Here is a 21,709-nt window from a genome sequence, read left to right as displayed (position 1 = left end):
TATACTACAGCTATCTACAACTATACCACACTATACTACACTATATACTATATACTACAACTAAACTACACTAACTACACTATAACTACACTATATACACTATACACACTATACTACACTATACTAACTATAACTGCACTATCACATCACTATACTACAACTATACTAACTATACAACATACACATGTATACTACACTATACTACACTATACTTACACTATACTAAACATACTACACTATCATATACGACTACACTAAACTACACTAATACTACACTAATACTACACTTATACTACAATATACTACACTATACACACTATACTACAATATTACTATCAACTACTACAACTCAACTCAGGGGGTGGAAATTGGCTATCTGACAATTTGGCAAATGCCGAGGGCTGGACCAATTTTTTGTTGTTGGGTGGGCTTGGTCAAAATGGACACACACAAATATGTGTTTTTATATAAAAATTAAAAATAATGAAAAGGTGACATGGGCCTAATTAAAATGTTATTTTTAAATGATTTGTTTTTTTCATTTGATTTTTTTAGATTTCTCTGTTTATGCAATCATAATGGTGCCTTTGGTGGATCAGTTTGATACGGTTTTATCTGGATAGGCGAGGCTGAGTTAGCAAATTCAAGAGTCAAACTGGCAATCAGCATAGAGCACCTGCTGCCAGACTTGTTATCAGTTTAGAACAGTCCAGATCGTGGATTCTAAAACATAAACGGGGGCTATAAAGTAAGAAAGAGCACATTCTTAGATGTGTCACCTCAACTCAGAAATCGTCCTTTGGGGGGGGGGGGGCTAAAACCATGATTTCGTCAAGAAGGTCAAGTGCATTATCCTCATGATTCCTGTAATGAAAGTGTCTGCCCTGACCCTGTGCCTGTGCCCTCGTTGGGCCTGCTGCTTGTACAATGAGCACTCCTCTCTACTCCCCATTTGCTCGAGAGACAATTTCAAATTGCAATGTCGGGTAGATAACAACTGGGAAGTGTTGTCCTCTTATCACTGTCGAAGAGAGGGTGTTTCATTTTTTTGTAGGTATCATTTTTGTCTTTCTCAACTGAATATTTCAGCTTCAATAGCAGTATTTAAACCCAAGGTATTTGATATGGCTTTGGAGATGGAGTGGCCAATGCAAAATTGGCTGTAGAGATATGGAGTGGGCCACCATGCAATATGGTTTTTGAAGATATGGAGTGGCCCACAGCTGCAATATGGCTTAGAGATATGGAGTGGCCTCACCATTGCAATTGCTTGAGAGAGATATGGAGTGGTTCCCCCCATGCAATATGGCTTAAGAGATGATTGAGTGCCCACCTATGCAATAATATGGCTTAGAGAATGGGGAGTGGCCCAACCATGCAATAATGGTTTTGAGATATGGAGTGCCCACCAATGTCAATGTGGCTTAGAAGGATAAGGGAGTGGCCCACCCCATCAATATGGCTTTGAGATATGGAGTGGCCACCATAGCAATATGGCTTAGAGATATGGAGTGCCCACCATGCAAATATGGTTTTGAGATATGGAGTGGCCCACCATGTGGCATATGGCTTTAGAGATATGGAGGGCCCACCCTGCAATATGGCTTTGAGATATTGGCAGTGGCCCACCATGCAATATGGCTTAGAGTATGGAGTGGCCACCAGTGCAATATGTTTTTGAGATATGGATGGCCCACCATTGCAACCTATGGCCTTGAGACTGTGGAGTGGCCCACCATGCAATATTGGCTTGAGATAGATGCCCATGAGGTTGAGGCCAACATGCAATATGGCTTTGAGATATTGGAGTGGCCCACATGCAATATGGCTTATAGATATGGAGTGGCCACGTGCAAAAATCGGCTTTGAAAAGACTAGGAGTGGCACCATGCAAACTGCTAAATATGCGAGTGGCACATTAGAAGATATGCGAGTGGCCACAGCAAAATGGTCTGAACGATATTGAGTGGCGACCCACCATGCAAAAATGGCTTAGAGATATGGAGTGGCCAACCACGCAAAAATTGGCTTATTGAGATATGGAGTGGCCCACAGCCATTGGCCTAATTATGATGCCAGCAAATGGCTTAGAGATATGGAGTGGCCACCATGAAAATGGCTTTGAATATGGAGGTGGCCCACCAGCAATATTGGCTTGAGATATGGAGTGGCCACCAAGCAAAGTATGGCACTTGAGATATGTGAGTGCCGCCCACCATCGCAATATCGGCTTGAGGAGTCAATGGAGTGGCCACCATGCAATATGGCTTGAGATAGTGGAAGTGGCCCACCAATGCAAAATGTCTTAGAGATGATGAGTGCGCACCATATGCAAAAATGGCTTGAGATATGGAGTGGCCACATGCACATATGGCTTTTGAGGATATGGAGTGGCCACCACTGCAATCTGCTTAGAGATAGGAGTGGCCCACCCAGGGCTTTGATATGGGGCCAATCATATGGCTTGACGATATGGAGTGGACCACAATGCAAAATGGCTTAGAGATTGGCAGTGGGCCACCATGCAATATGGCTTCAAGAGATATGGAGTGGCCACCAATGCAAAACTGGCTTTGAGATCATGGAGTTGGCCTACCATAGCAATATGGCTTAGAGAATTGGAGTGGCACACCAGCAATGCTAGAGATAGATGGCCCACTGATTAGCTAGAGCATATGGAGTGCCCACATGAAAGATGGCTTATGGAGATATGGAGTGGGCCACCATGGCTAAAATGCTGTTAGCAGTATTGGACGCTGGGCCCGACCATGCAATATGCTTGGAGATTGGAGTGGCCACCATGCAATATGGCTTTGAGATATGCACGTGGCCCACCATCAAAATGGCCTTAGAGATATGAGTGGCGCCACCATGCAAAATGGCGTCTTATGAGATATGGAGGTGGCCCACCAGTGCAAATTATGGGCTTAGAGATATGGAGTGGCCACCATGCAATATCGCGTTATGGATATGGAGTGCACCGATGCAAAACATGGCTTGTTGAGCATATGGATTGGCCAATGCAAAATGGCTTTGGGAGACGTATGGCGAGTGGCCACCAATTGCAAATGGCTAGAGAATCATGGAGGGCCCACCAGTGCAGATATGCTTGAGAGGTATGGAGTGGCCCACCTGCCAATATGGCTTAGACGTATGGATGGGCCACCAGAAAATGGCTTGAGAGACTCATGGCAGTGGCCCACATGCAATATGGTGATAGGAGGGCACACCATACCAATGCTGAGTAGGTTGCACCATGCATATAGGGCTTTGACGTTTGACGTAGGCAAGCAAATGGCCCAAAAGAGTGCCACATGCATGGCTTAGAGATATGGAGTGGCATCCCACCATGCAATATCGGCTAGAGATATTAATGGAGTGGTCCACCAATGGCAAACTGGCTTAGAGATAGGGAGTGGCACATGCAATATGGCTTGGACGTTATGAGGAGCTGGCCACCATGCAGAAAATGGCTTAGAGATATGGGTGCAGGTGTTGGGTTGGCATCCACCATGCATATGCTAAATAGGGATGGCCACATGCCAATTGGCTCGAGAGTATCGGAGTGGCCCACCATGCAAAATTGGCCTGAGAGATATGGAGTGGCACATGCCATATGGCTTGGAGGTATGGAGTGGCCCATCCATGACAGATATGCTTTGAGATATGGGAGTGGCCACATTAATTGCTAGATTATGGAGGCCCTGCATATCGCGGCTTGCACGTGGATAGCGCTTAGTTCACGGGCTAGAAGGCTCAAACTGCATAAGTTGTTTTGTAGACGATCAAAAGATGTCCTGTTGAATGAATACGTGGCTTACTAGGCAGCGGGGTATCCTATATTAGAGTTAGCGCACTCCGTGTCATACGACCAGTTTATCCGTTTTCACTTCCTCAGGTGTTGCAACCCTAAATCGAAGTAGCCTATGATATTAGTTAGTGCGACAAAAGATGTAATTCATCTCTATTTGAACAAACCCCAAAAAGTTAGAAGCACACGGAAAAGTGATGCGGGCCGTGTGATAAAATTCCAGGGCCGAATTATTATCTAGTCCGCCCCTGACTACATTCTTACCTACACTACGCTATCACTACACCACTTCTCAACATAAATGTAAGTAGTTCACAAGTGTTTCTTACACTGATTACCAAGGCGCTCCACCATGCACTGTCATATGTAGTTGTTCTGCCTCACCTTTCTAAGTACACCAGTCCCTTCACGCCTACACTCCTCCCCGTCAGTACGAGGCTACCATAAGCTAAGCATCTTCGACTCACTTAAGACTCACCTACGACAGCTCAAGCATCTCACCAGTTACTAGCAGCTAAGCAGCTCACCCTTACTACAGGCCTAGAGCATCTCACCCTGTCTACAGGCTAAGCGCAGCTTCACCCTTACGTACAGCTAAAGCAGCTCCTCACCTCTAAGCTACAGCTTTCACCAAGCTACACCTATAGCAGCTTGGCTACCCTTATACACGCTAAGCAGCTCACCCTTACTACAGCTAAGCAAGCTCACCACTCATACAAGCCGCTCACCTACCAGTAAGCAGGCTACCCTTACTACAGCCTAAGCAGCCTCACCCTTACTACATCTATAGCACTCACCGTTACTACATACAGCTCAACGATACAGGTAACACTCACCCTTACTACATGCTAAGCAGCTTCACCCTTATTACAGCTAAGCAGGTCACCCTTACTACAGCTAAGCAGCTTACCCCTTACTAACCAGCCTAGCAGCTTCGACCTTACTACATCTAAGCAGGTCACCCTTATCACAGGCTAAAGCACGCCTCACCCCTTACTACAGCTACAGGCAGCTCACCCCTTACTACCAGCTAAAGCAGGCTCAGCCTAACTACAGCAGCGTCATTGCACGGGAATAACGAAAGAGGAAGAAGTAGAGGAAGATGATTTCTTGCTATCAAGACTGGTTGTCCTAACTTAAAATCTAAAGATTAATTTCCTTCGAATCTGGGCTTGTTGAGGATAGAGTCTTTCCTTTTAATAGAGGCATTTTAACAGTTCTCGTACTCCCCTAAAAATACTCTCTGATGCCCTGGGTTTAATTAGCACATGCAGAAAACTCATTCCAATCTTGAATTATCCTGTTGTTCAAGTCTGCTAAACAAATGGGCCCTCCCCTATATGTGATTAATATAGCAGGACATATATGTACATGTTGTCATATATAATATATATTTAATAGTGTAGTATAGTGTAGTATAGTGTAGTTTAGTGTGGTATAGTGTAGTATAGTGTAGTGTAGTATAGTGTAGTATAGTGTAGTTTAGTGTAGTATATTATAGGAGCAGACAGGAGGAGAAGCAGAGCAGCAGAGTTTCCTCTTCTTACCTGCACATGATCTCGTGTGTCAGTAACACTCGACACATCTCAGGGTTCTTGTCTTGCCCTTCATAAACAATGGCCTGCAGAAGGAGGGGGGCAAAGATTACATTAGAAACAGGTTGAGGATTTGTTTTTTGAAGCAAGGTTGGGTTGGTACTGGTCATCACAGAGGCCCACTAGATCTGCCCCGGAGAGAGTGTTCCGACTGTGGTCTGGATCACGTCTGGTAACATCTCCCTCCACACAGAAATCACATCTCCCTCCATTGAAACATTATGGGCCCTGGCTCTCATTTGACTTAATCACATATTAGAATATAYCATTGATTTATTCATTTCACCTTTATTTTGTCAGGGAYTCATGCTGAGATCTAGGTCTCTTTTTTACAGATGTACCCTATCACACGTCACTTTCTGCATGCTAAGAAAATTAAATCCATAGAAGCTACCCAGATGAAGATATGGTGCTCRTAAAGCATTGGGCTTCAACTTCCAMCCCGCTCGCTTCTGTTCCATTTCTGGTCCAAATAGTCCACATCAGCATTTTGCTTGATTTTTGTTAACATTTATTTTCCTTGTGTGACAACATATCACCACACTTGTAATAACCAAGTATGTGTTTTCACTGCCGTTCCAGGGTGTTTTAGAGCGTGCTGTGGTCCAGCCAAACAGGGCTGTTAGTGCGGATGGAAATATGACTTCCTGTCTCTCTGTAACATGTCCTGTGTCCCAAATGGTACCCTATTCCATATATAGTGCATTGAATTTGCACACTAATTAGCACACTATCTAGGGAATACGGTGCAATTTGGAATGCGGCCTGGATTGGAGGCTGGAGCCCAATGCACTGTCTGTCTGAAACATATACATGACACTCAGCTGATCATTGGAAACAAATGTGGCCTTTCAATTCACCACCTAAGACTTGGATGCAAAACAGAACACTACACTGGTGGACATTATCCRTGGCGATTGTGCTACCCATATACTCCATACAGATTATAAACAGTACACAAATTAGGGTTAGGGTTGACAAATTTAAAAGGACTGTTGGAATGCTAAATCTCCTTGTCCAGTCAAAGACCATCATGCCCTCTCCTCCCCGCCCCGCCACCACTACCAACACCCTCTCTCCCTCCCTCCCTCCCTGGAATTTGAAAGAACAGATTCCACTTGAACAACACAAAAACACACAGAGCGGCCCTAAGACCTTAATGTAGTATTTACTGCCTCTGGCCGGGGGATGTTTAATGAATAGCAGCGTGTGTCGTGAGAACTCTGTGGGACCCGTCCGATATTTCTGTCCAAGGTGGGAGGGAAGGGGCCATCCCGGGTCCTGGCTTCCCACAGTGCTGCAGAGCAGAACGTTATGTAAAGAGAGAGGAGAGGAGCTGAGAAGAGAGAGGAGAGGAGAGGAGCTGAGAAGAGAGAGGAGAGGAGAGGAGCTGAGAAGAGAGAGGAGAGGGAGAGGAGTTGAAAAGAGAGAGGAGAGCAGCAGCAGAGAGCATCGGGAAGAGAGAGGAGAGGAGGGCTGAGAAGAGAGAGGCGAGGGAGAGAGGGAGAGATGATGAGAAGAAGAGAAGAGGAGCTGGAAGAGAGAGCGGAGAGGAGAGGCGCTGGAGAGAGGAGAGGAGAGGAGAGGAGAGGAGAGGAGAGGAGAGGAGGAGGAGAGGAGAGGAAGGAGAGGAGTAGAGAGAGAGGAGCTGAGAAGAGAGGAGTGAGAGGAGAGGGTGGAGGAAGAGAGAGAGGAGAGGAGAGGGGGGAGCCGAGAGAGGAGCAGAGAAGAAGGGATGGAGAGAAGAGGAGCTGAGAAGAGGAGAAGAGAGGAGAGAAGAGGAGTGGAGAGAAGAGGAGCTGAGAAGAGACGAGGAGCTGAGAAGAGGAGGAGAGGAGAGAAGAGGAGTGCTGAGAAGGAAGAAGGAGGAGGGCGGGAGCTGAGAAGAGAGAGGAGAGGAGCTGGAAGGGAGAGCGGGTGAGAGAGAGAGGAAGGAGGAGAGGAGAGGAGAGGAGGTGAGAAGAGGAGAGGAGAGGAGTGAGAGAAAGAGAAGGGGAGCTGAGAAGAGAGAGCGAGGGCTGGAGAGAGGGAGAGGAGCTGAGAAGGAGAGAAGAGCAGAGGAGCTAGAGAGAGAGAGGAGAGGAGAGGAGCTGAGAGAGAGAGAAGAGGGAGGGAGAGAGGTGAGAAGAGAGGCTGAGAGAGAGAGTGACGGAGAGGGCGGAGAGGAGAGGAGGGACTGAGAAGAGAGAGGAGGGAGAGGAGAGGGCTGAGAAGGAGAGAGAGCTGAGGAGAGAGTGAGAGGAGGCGGAGGAGAGGAGAGGGAGAGGAGCTGAGAGGAGAGGAGAGAGAGAGAGAGCTGAGAGAGAAGAGGAGCTGAGAGAGAGGAGGGTGGAGAGAGAAGACGAGGGAGTGAGAAGGAGAGGAGGGAGAGGAGCGAGAAGAAGAGAAGGGAGCTGAGGAGGAGAGACGAGGAGTGAGAGAGGAGAGGAGACTGAGAGAGGAGAGAGGAGGAGCTGAGAAGAGAGGAGGAGAGGAGCTGAGAAAGGAAAGGGGAGGGAGGGAGTGAGAAGAGAAGAGGAGTGCAGAGAAGTGAGATGAGAGGAGGCGCTGAGAGAGGAGGAGAGGAGCTGAGAAGAGAGAGGAGAGGAGAGGAGAGAGCTGAGAAGGAAGGAGCCGAGCGAGAGAGACGTGAGAGGAAGGCGTGAGAAAGAGGCAGAGGAGCTGAGAGAGAGGGAGAGGAGGAGGGTGAGAAGAGAAGAGGAGCTGAGCAGAGAGAGATGAGGAGTGAGAAGAGAGAGGAGAGGAGCCTGAGAAGAGAAGAGAAGAGGAGCTGAGAAGAGAAATGGCAAGAGGAGAGGCGCTGAGAAGAAGGAAGGTGGAAGAGAGAGGAGAGAGAGGAGGAGGAGGAGAGGAGAGGAGGGGAGGGAGAGGGAGAGGAGCTGAGAGAGAGAGACGGGAGTGAGAAGAGAGACGTGGGAGCTGAGAAGAGGAGCGAGAGAAGAGGAGAGAGAGACGAGGAGCTGAGAAGAGAGACGAGAGGAGCTGAGAAGAGAGAGAAGAGGAGCTGAGAAGAGAGAGAGTGAGGAAGAAGACGCTGAGAGAGAGAGAGATGGAAGAGGGAGCTGAGAGGGAGAGAGGAGAAGAGAGAGGAGGAGGAGCTGAGAAGAGAAGGAGAGGAGAGCTGAGAAGGAGAGGAGAGGACTGAGGAAGAGAGAGAAGATGAGTTGAGGAGAGAGAGAGGAGCTGAGAAGAGAGAGAAGAGAGAGAGAGGGTGAGAGAGAGAGGAGCTGAGAAGAGAGAGAAGAGGAAGAAAGAGAGGAGAGGAGCTGAAAGAGAGAGGGAGAGAGGAGTGAGAGAGGAGAGAGGGAGGAGCTGAGAAGCGAGAGGAAGGAGCTGAGAGAGGGGAGAGGAGCTGAGAAGAGAGAGAGTGAGAAGAGAGAGGGAGGTGCTGAGAAGAGGAAAAGGGAGCGTGAGAAGAAGAGGGGATGAGAGAGAGAGAGAGAAGAGAGGAGGAAGAGAGGAGAGAGCTGAGAAGAGGAAAGGAGTGAGGAGAGAGAGACGAGCTGAGAGAGGAGGAGGAGTTGAGAAGAGGAGAGGGCTGAGAGAGAAGAGAGAGGAGCAGGGTGAGAAGAGAGAGAAAGAGAGAGAAGAGGAGCTGAGAAGAGGAGGAGAGGAGTGAGAAGAGGAGGAAGATGAGTTGAGAAGAGAGAAGAGAGAGGAGAGGAGTGAGAAGAAAGAGGAGCGGGAGAGGGAGAGAGGAAGACTGAGAAGAGAGTGTTAACAGGAGGGTCACAGTGATAGTGGCTGTTGAGGGAGCCTCTGAGCCTGCTGAGCCCTACTGAGAGAACAGTTGACTGAGTCAATGTCGCATGCTCACACTGTTGACTCGTTACTATATATACAAAAGTATTGTGACCACTTTCAATTAGTGGAGTGGGCTATTTCATCTACAGCCGTTGTAAACCAGATCTGTTGACATCGTCCTCGGTGCCAACACTCACTACAGAGATCCAAACTGCCTCTGGAAGCAACGTCACCACACAACTGTTTGTCTGGAACTTGAAATGATAGGTTTCCTGACCAGCAGCCGCATACAAGCCTAAGATCACCATGCGCAATGCCAAGCGTCGCTGTGGTGGTGTAAAGCTCACAGCCATGGACTCTGAGCAGTGGAAACACGTTCTCTGGAGTGATGAATCACGCTCACCATCTGGAGGTCCCGCGGCGAATCTGGGTTTGGCGGATGCCAGAAGAACAGCTACCTGGCCTAACTGCATGTGGCCAACTGTAAAGTTTGGTGGAGGAGAATAATGTTCCGGGCTGTTTTTCATGGTTCGGGCCCCTTGTTCCAGTGAAGGGAAATCTTAAGCGCAGCATTATTGACATTCTAGATGATTCTGTGCTTCCAATTTGTGCAACAGTTTGGGGGAGGCCCTTCCTGTTCAGCATGACAATGCCCCGTGCACAAAGCGAGGTCCATACAGAAATGTTTTTTTTTAGAAGGTTGGAAGATTCTGGCTCACGGCCCTGCTCAACCCACGAAATTTGAGGTGATTGCGCCAACTGTGAGCCAGGCCTAATCGACATCAGTGCCRGACCTCACTAATGCTCTTGTGGCTGAATGGAAGCAAGTCCCCGCAGCAATGTTCCAACATCTAGTGGAAAACCTTCCCAGAAGAGTGGAGGCTGTTATAGCAGCAGGAAGGGGACCAACTCCATATTAAAAACCATGATCATGGAATGATATGTTCGACGAGCAGGTGTCCACATACTTCACACTGTGACTCTTTAAAACCACAGGGATGCATAAGACGTCATTGTGAATATGCTACACTACTTCTGGACGTGTTTAATGGAAAGTGGACTGAGATGCTTGGTGCTTTATGAGTGCTGTGGTAACTGGGAATGTTCTGTTATTTTTCCGGAACATTCTCTTCTATCCTTCTCTCGGGAATTGAATATTCATGACTCATCGTGCAGAGTGCTTCACATATACTAGGAAGGGCAGTGTCTCGCTGCCTGCACAGTTTTCACKTCACTCTGTTGTTAACAGTGAGGAGGGTGCTAGCTGCTCGCGGATTTCTGCCACTGTCTGCCGTGTAGGAGGAGTGTATCTACTCTAGCGTGTAAACTCCATGCCCACGGTGGTGACGGTGGGGCGGTCAGAGGGAGGCGGGGTAGGGAGGAGAGGGGAGGGGAGGTGTGGGCGAGCAGTTGGGATGCCAGACTGGAGAGTGACACACCATCTGGTCCAGCCTACACCTCTTCCAAAATGCCTCAGCTTTGTTGTCACCCTCCCATAACCTAACAACACGTTGTCCCAGTGCCGGCGATCTCTCTTTGACGGCAAAACAGTCACCGCATGGAGTCGGCACGGTAACCACACGACACTCCAATCAGCAGCCTCGTGTGCAGGTGTAGATATGGTGTTAAAATGAATCTGTTCCCTCATAACACTGAGTTAAAAACAAGCCTGCTCCACAGCTACTCTGCAGTCAAGGTGACTATGAAAATGACTTGTTCCTTTGTTTTTCACTTTGAGAGAATAAATGACCAAGGTCTTCTAAAACAGCACTGCATGAATCAACGTCCGCAGGCTAGGAATACACTGCTCTCAACGTCCAGGTCATATCTTTACTGAGCACAGCCAGACCTTGTGCAATGATGTTCTCCAGTAGAGAAATATTAMCGCCGTCATGACAGATGAACTCATAGAAATATAAAGTCATGAAATAATGTGCATGCTCTACAAATAAAAACATGAAGATTAAAGATCCTGAGTCCTTTGTTAGGGGGGGGGTCAAGAGTTTGTCAAAATCATTGAAACCCTCTCACTCTGTGAGTTTATGTTTTCACCATGTTCACTAAATATGTAAAAAAAAAAAAAAATCATGCTAAATGAATAGCTCTGAAAAACATGTCTGTATTTTTCTCTCTACACACAGAGCAGCGGCCAGGATGCAAACTCATTAACACAAAACGTAAATAACATCGGGGTATTTTTGGCTTGTCTTTCAGTCCAGTTATAAAAACAGGAATTGCTAAGTGACACCTTCATTTATCCACACCAAAGAGAGGGTGCTGAGGGACGGTGTCCAGGCGATCAGCACCATATCGCCCAGACCTCCAGACCTGGGCCTCAGCCTTAGGAACATCACCACACTAGTCATTACTACTACCACAATATAATCCTGAACAGGGCTGAATATCCAACGCTATCGGGCAGCCTCCCAACAGCAGGAAATGTCTCATAGAATAGATGAATAGCCCTTTGTCTGGTTTGTTAGTGTCATTGAAGTGTTTGGTGTCTACATATTGTATACAGCTTCTGACACATCTGGAATTCTAATTAGGAGAGAATCTGGCTGCAAATTGAGAACTGCAGTTTGTATCAGACAGGTTATTTAGTTAAGTTTGACCCACTACTCAGCATGGCGTTTTACTGTAGGTGTGACTCAACCATGTCTTTCTATCTTTGAAGTCCACAGTGCATAAAAACTAAATATGCTCCCTCCACCGTCGATGTAGCACGTACATGACATTCACACCTATCCTGTGCTAACAACAACACGATCCACCCGGTGCATTAACAAACATGTAGCCTTCATGTGCCTTTTAATACATATTTAAACTCACGCCGCACACTTTTCCTTTTTCATTTGCCATTTTCCTCATTGGCTTTGATATGACGGCTGAAATCTAAGGCGTGTAAACAAGTTCCTATAAATATGTGGAAACGCACTTCCCACTCTGTTAGCGTCATCTGTTAGCGTGTCACCAGGAGCACGGCAGCCTTTCTTCCCAGGCCGCCGCCACAACAACACAGCTACTTTTAAAGAGGTGCCACGATCAGTCTGCCTGTCTCCGTCTTTGTTCCCCCCTCAAACTAGCAACTACCCCACCCCACCCCCAGCTCAGCTGTTCTGGCTCCAAACCTCAGGGTAGGAGAGAAAGAGAGGTGGAGAGAGAGGGCAAGCGATAGATAAAGTGGGAGGGTGAGAAGAAGAGAGAGAAGGAGGGAGGGTGAGAAGGAGAGGCCCTCCTGCCTGCTTTCTGTCTTTATCAGATCTGTCAACGGTGGAGAACATTAGAGAGAGATCGTCATAGCATATACTAATAAAGTGTTATCCAAATAATTAATGGACCTAATTATACTAATACTATTCAGAAAATAAGAAAAATACTACTAATCAAAGTAATTCGTAGAATTAATATTTGTAGAATAATATTGGTTATTTGAAACGTTGATACGGATAGCCTTATTGGGTCGTTGGTAATCTCTAAAATATGTTAATACTTGTTAAAATAATAAAACAATATTTGGAACAATAATACAATTTTAAAATCGATGGGTGCTTGTTTCTCATTACAAAATACTCAATATTAGCCTACTGTGTTAAATGGAAATTTTGGGCAATGATTTGTTGGCTATTTCTAGTAACTATAAACATAGGCTTAATAACATCCATACAACCGCCTTGTTCCATAATTCCTCTAATTTCAATAAACCAGTTTCCAATGTATTTGTTATAGTAGCATACATTAAGTAGCGTAATTCTTGCCGTGTCTTTTTGAGAATTTCTGCACCTTTCAGCATGCAAACAGGGGTTCATGCTTTAATACTTCATCTATAAGCTAACAGTCTCATAAGTGGGCTGTTGAAGATACAAAAATGTATGTGTTACAAATAATTATGTTACATTTCGCCAAAACACAGATTATATCGACGTGATAATCAATGGCACTAGTTTATTCTTGAGGCTCAGTCTAATTTTGAACCACAAGCGCATTACAAATGTCCAATTTTTTTTTTTAATCAAATTGAGTTGAACTCACTTTAAATCTTGCTCATTTACAGGAAATGCCACCTGTGAGAAAAGACTAAAACCGGGATATCATTTAAATGCGCTTTCTCTACAGTATGGTAAGGGTGTACCACATTGGTCAACTCTCCGTCGACAATGTTGTGGCTTTATGTTCTTTAGTCCCCGCAAGGAAACGGATACGTATTAAACAAACCAAAATGAATTGCATTACATTCTAAACAGAAAATATGCACCAGGTTGTCGTTAGTTGAGTCCTTTTCCTCCGAAGTCATTTAAGTTCAATTAGGTAATCAAGTAATTGTTACATATGAACAGACAAATCAAAAGGTATTTTTTGATAAAAAATAAACTTGATCAATTTCAGTTAGGTCTGCTGCTATAGAGAAATTTAGGTAGTCCTATACTGTGAGTGAAAGAAAATAGCAATTTTTTGATATAGTTTAATTATAGCCTGGTGGTAGAAGTTATACATTCACGGATTCTCTGATCTCATGACTTGAATTGTTTTTCTATAATAACATTACAATAGCTAAATATTTCCTCATATAAGCCAGTTCAAACCTGCGAGCATTGGTTGGAGTGTACTTGAATTCACAATGGCCTTGCGTTGGTTATTCTTTTGACCCGCGTGTCAGCAGCTAGTTGTCTCATCAGCAAAAAAATGAGAACTGTGTTTTAGGTCGCTGTATCGTGGTGTTAGTGTAGATTGTTTTTGTGGGCTTATGTTGTTTATTTTATAAGCGTCATTGGTTGTCGTTGTTCCTTGTCTTCCATCAATTGCGAGCTTCACTAGTCTGTTTAAGCAAAACTAATTATATTGAATCGTGTTAAGCTATTATGAATGGGCTTTAACCCATTGGCGCAACAATATATTGTGGCACATTTCGCCTATTGTCGTTGCACTACTCGTGCTTGGAATTACAGGCCTAAGATGTCCTTTGTGTTTTTTCATTTGTCTCAATAGAGTTTGGCAAATAAACCTATTGTTAATCCACCACAAATTTTGCAAAGTATTGTTTAAAGACTAACTGATATTCACTAACATTGCTAAATATCATGGGAAATATTTTGTTTGCCATATTGAAATGTATATATTGTGCCTGTAATGTAAATGCAAATTATTATATATATTTTTCATAATGAATGATCCTCCTCTGAATTCTGGAGGGGAAGGTACTGCTATATGATTGTTTTAATCCCCATCCTTTGCTGGTAAAATGTTTATTATTGACACAAGTGGATTGCTTTGTTAGAATACTGTCAATATTGGTAAATTACATACAAAACACAGGTATTTATTATTTCAGTGAGGCCGACTTTTGTGCCTCAATGCATAGTTGGCACTTAATGAAAATAAGTCAAATCGTCCTTGTTTTTAAATGTTGTGGACAGTGTGTTATCAAGGCCAGGTTGTAGATTCATTATAACAGTGAAATAAACAATACAAATTAATACGCATCGTATATATATATTAAACAAAACGATTCCAGAAGGACTTCTATTAAAATAACTCATACTCCTGTTCTAAAGAAGCATTTCACTATTCAGAGTCCTTATTATATTATTCAAGTTCGTTGTAACCATGTTCACAGATAGTGTCTAAGCAGCACAAGTTAAAATAATAAGCATAAATATGGGTTGCTATCTTACAATGTGTGTGTGTTGTCCCTTGTCTTCTTGGTGGCAACAGGTCACAAATCTTGCTGGGGCTGTGATGGCAAGCACGTGGAAATTTCTCCTTCCCGGCTCCAGTCTCATCGAAGGTCATTCTCTGGGAGCCTTTCTTTGTTGTAGTTTGTTAGGAAATTCAGGAGCAGTGCTCTCAGTTTTCCAGACTAATTCTTATCGTGGCTGAGATCCTTCTGATTTGTACTTCTTGCATTGATAAAAGGGTAAAGAATATGTCTCCTTCTATATGGTCAGATGACTCATTTATTTGGGCAGGAGGTTACGGATGAGTCCGGCCATTGGCTACACTCACTTAGAACTATATAGCTCACACACTCAACAGGAATTAAAAAAAAAAAACATATAATGCTTGGGCCATTATTTTAAACATAGCATAGAGCAACATGATTAGCGCTTTTGTCTTGAAGAAGTTGAATCGCGGAGGCAGAAAAGTTACCCGTTCAGGTGGACTCTGGAACACGGAGTGGAAGAGACCATGTCTGCCTACGAGACGCACGCAGCCATGGTAGATCTTGTTGTTGTCACGAATGAGCAAGCGCTACCTGTGGTGCGCTGCTCACTAAAGACATTCGGTGGACCACGGATCTACCGTGCACAGGGCCGCTTTCACCACTTAGTAGTTGATTATAGGGGCCGAGGAGTCGTTACCGTCAACTCACGTGTGTATTAGCTCAGGCTCAAATACTACACTTTCTGAAGGCAGGGCGAGGCTGTCTCTCGTATGGATGCTTCGCGTCGTTGTTGATGAGAGCGCCAAAAATGGCCAACACTGTCTTCTGCCATCTGTGTGTATTGCGCCACGAGTAAGATGTGTGGGTTTTGTTAGTCTTGCTTTGTGTCGAGGCTGACCGGGAGGAGATAAAGTGGATTGTGTTATAGTTTATGGCCTAAGTTTTATGCGTTATTTATTTGTATTAAGTGTCTTATTCATCAAGAAAGTAGAGTTTATATTGACTTTCAAAGTTGGCAGGAAGAGAGCATTATTTTTTTTCGATGCGTGGTTTTTGTTTTGAGGACAAGAGCAATTTGTAAGTGACCCCATTACTCAATGTGTGCCCTGTTTTTGTGCTGGGGCTGCCTGTGGGGTTGTGTTTGTGTTTGTGAAACCGAGATTGCAGAACTTCGAAGGCTAGAAGTTGACTCCTATGTACGTGACTGAGACACTGAAGACTTATTTAGCCATGTTGAGTAAGGATATTATGTTTAGCAGGGTAGGTCTTCTCCAAGGTTCATCCTCCTTGTAGGTGATGGCTTTGTTATGGGAAGGTTTGGGAAATCGGGCTTCCTTTTTAGGTGGTTGTAGAAATTTAAGGGGCTGCTTTTCTGGATTTTTTGGGATAATTTCGTGGGGTATCGCCCTTTAAGACCAACTTTCTGTTCACATGCCCTGCTGCAGTTTCTTGGTTCTTAATTATTCTTTTGCGGTGTTGCTACCTGTGCAATTTACCCCTAGGACCATGGTAGGTTGACACACGTATATAGGTTTATGGTTGTTCTAATGTGGCCTACGGTTAGGAGGCGAAGGTATTTTTGGCTAGGCGGTAAAAAATGGCCAGATCTCTGGCCATGCAGAGCTCTGCACATTTGGTGTTTGGGTTCCCTAGTGGCTGGATGGTGATGGAGAAATACCATTGCTTACGGGCCGTTCCTTTAACTGCGTAAGGACAAAGACGGGCCCGGGTCCACACTGGGGCAACGCGGGCGCCAGCCGTCAAAAGGAACAAGATTCATCAATCCATGAAACCTAAACCCTTACTCAGTAAAAGCTACCACTACCAAGGGGACAATGGGGCTGGTTCAATTCTGGTACTCGACTCATAGTAACCCTTGTTGTCTATTCTTTAATAATAAGGCTGTTAAACAGATCCCCTAATCTTTCGGTTATCGTGTGAGCAGGAGGGGGAGGGAGAGAGGCAAATAGAGGGTATAGAGGACTTTTCATCACATTATTGTTTCTCTTTTTGAATTGGCATTTTTTCTTTTCCGTACCGAAGGCCGCCTATTTGTTTCCTAGATATGTCTGCTCGCAGTAATGTTCGTTCACCCTGTTAGGCTTTGGTTATTGGATGCGATACGTCTTAAGCTTCGAGGTAAGGGGTAAGGATGGTCCCTCCGTGGAGTTTTTTAAGGGGATATGGCGCTAGCCACCTAACGGAAAAGGTATATAGATTAGATTCTTAGCTTGCTGTGTTTTTTGTTGGTTGCTCTGAACGGAGAGGCAACTAGCGAACTGAATCTATCTATTGAATGAAGTGAAGATTTAAGTGGCTTGCAACTCTGTTTGTCGATGATTCATTATTGGACCTTTATGGTTAGAAGCCTCCTTCTTTTTAAGAATGTTCAATACAATATTCTGGGTTGGTTGAATAATTCTCATGTGGTAGTTAACTTTGGTTCTATTAGCACTAGTACAGGAGAAGTTGTTGAAAGACACAACGATTTACGGTAAGTTTCATAACCAGATGAGTTTCAGACATTGACTTTACGGACAGTTTGTTTAGGGCTCTGTGCCATCTTCTGTAGTGGTCTATCAAGAATGGTGAGCGAAGTCAGAGCCAAAACAGGTCTCTCTTTCGTCTCGTCCTCGCTCAGGTCTCTGACAGAATCTGTGCAGAAGATTCTAGGGTGCTGTCACTTTCTGTCTATCTGGTCCCCCGCTCTCCTCCTCTCTGTGTTCGTGCTCGACCAGAAAGCACCCGAGAAAGACGATCGATCACAAACAGTAGACATTTTGACTTCGGATTCGCTAGTAGGGTGAGACCTCTTTTCTCTCTCTCTCTCGGGTGCTGCAGGACTGTTTCTATCTGCTATCTAGTGCCCGCTTCGCCAATTCTCCTCGCTTTCGTTGTATTTTATACTATGTTGAATCAGAGGGTTGGGCCGCTTAAAGCTGGCATCCCTCCTGCCTCTTTCCAACCTCTCTCTCCCACGATCCCCTTTTTGCTGGTGTGAAGAATGTGTGTGGTTTTTTGGCCAATTTTAACCGCACACTTGTTCTGTTTGTGTACATGGATTTTATACTCACATGTCGTATGTTTTACGCTACCCCCCAACCGCTCTTCAGCTTTGTGTCTTCACGGCTACTTTTCCCCATCTTTTTTCTCTCAATTTCTTGTATAGCAGGCATAGGTCACCCGTTCCTCATGTCTTCTCTCATCGCCAAATCCTCTTCTCTCTCTGCTTCTCTTCTCCTCCTCATTCTCTCCTCTCTCTCTTCCTCCTCGGCACCTCCCCCTCTTCTCTCCTCTCTCTCTCTTCTTCGGTACCTCCTTCTGGGTCTTCTCTCTTACCCTCTCCTCTTTCTTCTCTCTCTCACTCTCTCTCTGGAAATTGACAGAGGCCTGGTCACTGGGGCCACGTCACAGCCCTAGTAACTACCAGAGGTGAGCTGGTAATACTGGAGCCAGAGGTGTGAAGACATAAACATTTCCAGCCTCTGTCCCCAATGTTGTGGGATCATATTTGCTTGAACAAACCCATTTCAGATCTTCTTGCCAGAAGACTTTTGAAAGCAGAAAAAATTTAGGCCGCTTTTTTTGTTTTGGGTGAAGTCGAAGGCTTTGTTTTGAAATCAACAGCATGAGAAGGACTTTGCCTTGTTTTGGTTTGGTTTTTGGTTGTCATCTAGGGTGTGTAGGGTGAATACATGGTCTGTGTGTTACGGGTAATTTGGGTAAAAAGCCCAATTTGACATTTGCTCAAGTTACATTGTTTTCATTGAGGAAATGTAACGAGTTGCTGTTAATGATAATGGCAGAGGATTTTCCGCAAAGGTTACTGTTGACGCATATTCCACGGTAGTTATTGGGTACAAATTTGTCTTCCACTTTTGTGGATTGGGGTGATCAGTCCTTGGGTTGCCCATATTGGGGAAGATGCCAGAGCTAAGGACGATGTTAAAGAAGTTTTTAGTATAGCCAATTGGAATTTGTTGTCTGTATATTTGATCATTTCATTACAGGATACCATCAACCACCACGGCCTTTTTGGGTTGTGAAAGGGTTTTTATTTTGTTACCTGTAACTCATCAAGGTAATTGGAGCGTAATCCGCTCAATGGTTGTTTGTAAGTCCTTTAAAGGTTATTTCAGGATTTGTATGATCCAATGTAAATGTTTTTTTTCTTTATTTCTTTGTTATAGGACTGTCAAAGTGAAAGTTGATTTTTTGCGTTACGTTTAGTGGTTGTACACTCTACATCCTGGGTCTGTTCGTTGAGTTGTTGGATAGGATAATTCCTTGCGTGTTGTTGTTTGTTCTGTGGTTTGTGACCTTAGGTTTTAGTACCCCATGAATTGAGTTTACAGCATTGGTCTATGAGTATGGTCTTCACATTACATGAGCTGATTTCTGACGTGCTGTTACGCTTCTTTTTCCGTAGTGTATTTCTGTATATTTGTGTTAGTTGAATTCGGCTTGGATAGTGCAGGGTTCCAGTAGACTGCAGGTTTTTCCGGGTCCTCTATGTTTTTGTTGCGTGACTAGTGGTCTGCATCCGTAATTCTAATTGTCGCTTTAGATTTATTCGTTCTTAATCTATAACAAATTTGTCCATTTGTTGTTCATTTTTCTGTCGGTTTCGTCATATTGAGATTTTAGGTTTGATAGGGAGCTGAGAGGTCATTATACTTTAGTATTTTCTACTGCCAAGTTTTCATGCCTGTCACTTTCTATCTCTCTCTCTCTCACTCTCTCTCTCCTCCTCCTCTCTCCTTCTCTCTCTCTTCTTCTCTCTCTCTCATCATTCTCTCTCTCGTCTCTCTCTCTCTCTCTCTCTCTCTCTCTCTCTCTCTCTCTCTCTCTCTCTCTCTCTCTCTCTCTCTCTCTCTCTCTTCATCTCGTCTTCTCTCGTCTCTCGTCTGCTCTCTCTCTATCTCTCATCCTCCTCCCCTCTCTCTCCTATCGTCTGCTCGCTTCTCTCTCTTTCTCTCTCCTCTCCTCTCTTTCTCTCTCTTTTCTCTCTCTTCTCTCTCCTCTCTTCTCTCTCTTTCTCTTTCTCTCCTTCTCTGTTCTTCCTCTCTTCTCTCATCTCTCCCTTTCTCTCTCCTTTTCCAGTTCTTTGCTCTCTCCTACATCCGTGTTTGTGAGTGTAGTGTCTGATGTTAAGTTGGTTATAACAATAAATACTATTTTTAGTAGACGGCATTTTTATGGTTGTGGATGAAAATGATGCACTACTTGACAATGTGATTACCAAACATGCATGGTAAGTTGTCAATATCGGTTATCCGCCAGCCATAGAACTCCTCCTCCTTTTCCCTGTCAGGACTGATCTCTTAGTAAGGGTATGAAGCACAGTGGTACACAGTGAGGTGGTTGTCTCCATTGGAGCCACAGTACAGGTGCAGCGGCGTAGTGGGTGGTGTGCCACAGTAATAACAACACAAGGGTGAGGTCTTAAACTCTGTGGGTCCCTAATAACAATTAGCATGAATAATGCCTCTGATTTCCATGAGGGCTGGACCAGCAGGCACGCAGGCAACAACTGTTGCATCAGACACTGGGACTCAATAGGCTGAGACAAGAGAGACAGACACAGCAGACAGACAGACACACCAGACAGACAGACAGACAGACAGAGGCAGAGCAGGACAGACAGACAGACAGACAGACAGAAGACAGACAGACAGACGGACAGACAGACGCACAGACAGACAGACAGACAGGAGCAGACAGGACAGACAGACAGACAGACAGACAGACAGACAGACCAGACAGACAGACAGACAGACAGACAGACTAGACAGACAAGACAGACAGAACAGACAGACAGACAGACAGACAGACAGACAGACAGACAGAACAGACAGACAGACTGACAGAGACAGACTATGACAGACAGACAGACACGACAGACAGACAGACAGAAGACAGACAGACAGGCGCGCACGCAAGACAACAGACAGACAGACACACGACGAACAGACAGACACAGACAGACAGACAGACAGACAGACAGACAGACAGAACAGACAGACAGACAGAAGACGACAGACAAGACCAGACAGACGACGAACAAAAGCGAGCAGACAGACAGACCAAGACAGACAGAAGACAGACACAGACCGACAGACAGACAGACAGACACGAACAGACAGACAGACAGACAGACAGAGACAGACAGACAGACAGACAGACAGACAGAACAAGACAGACAGACAGACAGACAACGACAGACAGACAGACCAGACAGAACAGACAAGACAGACAGACAGACAGACGACAGACAGACAGACAGGACAGACAGAAGACCGACAGACAGAAGACAGACAGCAGACAGACAGACAGACAGACAGACAGACCAGACAGACAGACACGACAGACAGACAGACCAGACAGACAGGACAGACACAGACAGACAGACAGACAGACAAGACAGACAGACAGAGAGATAACGACAGACAGAGCATAGACGACAGACAGAACAGCGAGACAGACAGAGGACAGAGAGAACAGACAGACAGACAGACAGACAGACAGACAGCAGACAGAGACAGACAGGCAGGCAGGCAGGCAGCTCTCGCTGGAAAGAACGTGCATGGGGCTTTGTCCTAACAAGCACAACAATAGTTGGCTGGACCACCTGTTAATTAGTCTTCCTGTCATCACACACCTTAATCCGTTTTACCTCTTTCAACCAGCATGTCACATGTGCAACCAGAGGGGAAAAAAAACTCTAGACCACTTACTCCACACACAGAGATGCATACAAAGCTCTCCCCGCCTCCATTTGAAAATCTGACCATATTCTTCCTCCTGATTCCTGCTTACAAGCAAAAACTAAGCAGGAAGTACCAGTAATCCTCAATATGGAAGTGTCAGACGAGCGGATGCTACACTACAGTACTG

The 21,709-nt window shown here is 45.1% G+C and overlaps 1 protein-coding gene across 1 annotated transcript in view; it reads right to left on the bottom strand.

Annotated features, from left to right (window-relative positions):
* Positions 1 to 5,358: 5,358 nt before the first annotated feature.
* Positions 5,359 to 21,709, bottom strand: part of LOC112073150 (transcription factor COE1-A-like) — a gene marked incomplete at its 3' end in the record, with an annotated part of 23,697 nt that continues 7,346 nt past the window's right edge. Inside the window, exon 5 of the mRNA XM_024140495.1 lies at positions 5,359 to 5,432. Coding sequence (XP_023996263.1) covers positions 5,359 to 5,432 — 74 coding nt within the window. The remainder of the gene's footprint in view (positions 5,433 to 21,709) is intronic.

Source organism: Salvelinus sp. IW2-2015, unplaced genomic scaffold, assembly GCF_002910315.2.
Source record: "Salvelinus sp. IW2-2015 unplaced genomic scaffold, ASM291031v2 Un_scaffold2165, whole genome shotgun sequence".
NCBI classification, from domain to species: domain Eukaryota; kingdom Metazoa; phylum Chordata; class Actinopteri; order Salmoniformes; family Salmonidae; genus Salvelinus; species Salvelinus sp. IW2-2015.
The sequence above is the reverse complement of the archived record's forward strand: the minus strand, read 5'-3'. Positions and strand labels throughout refer to the sequence as shown.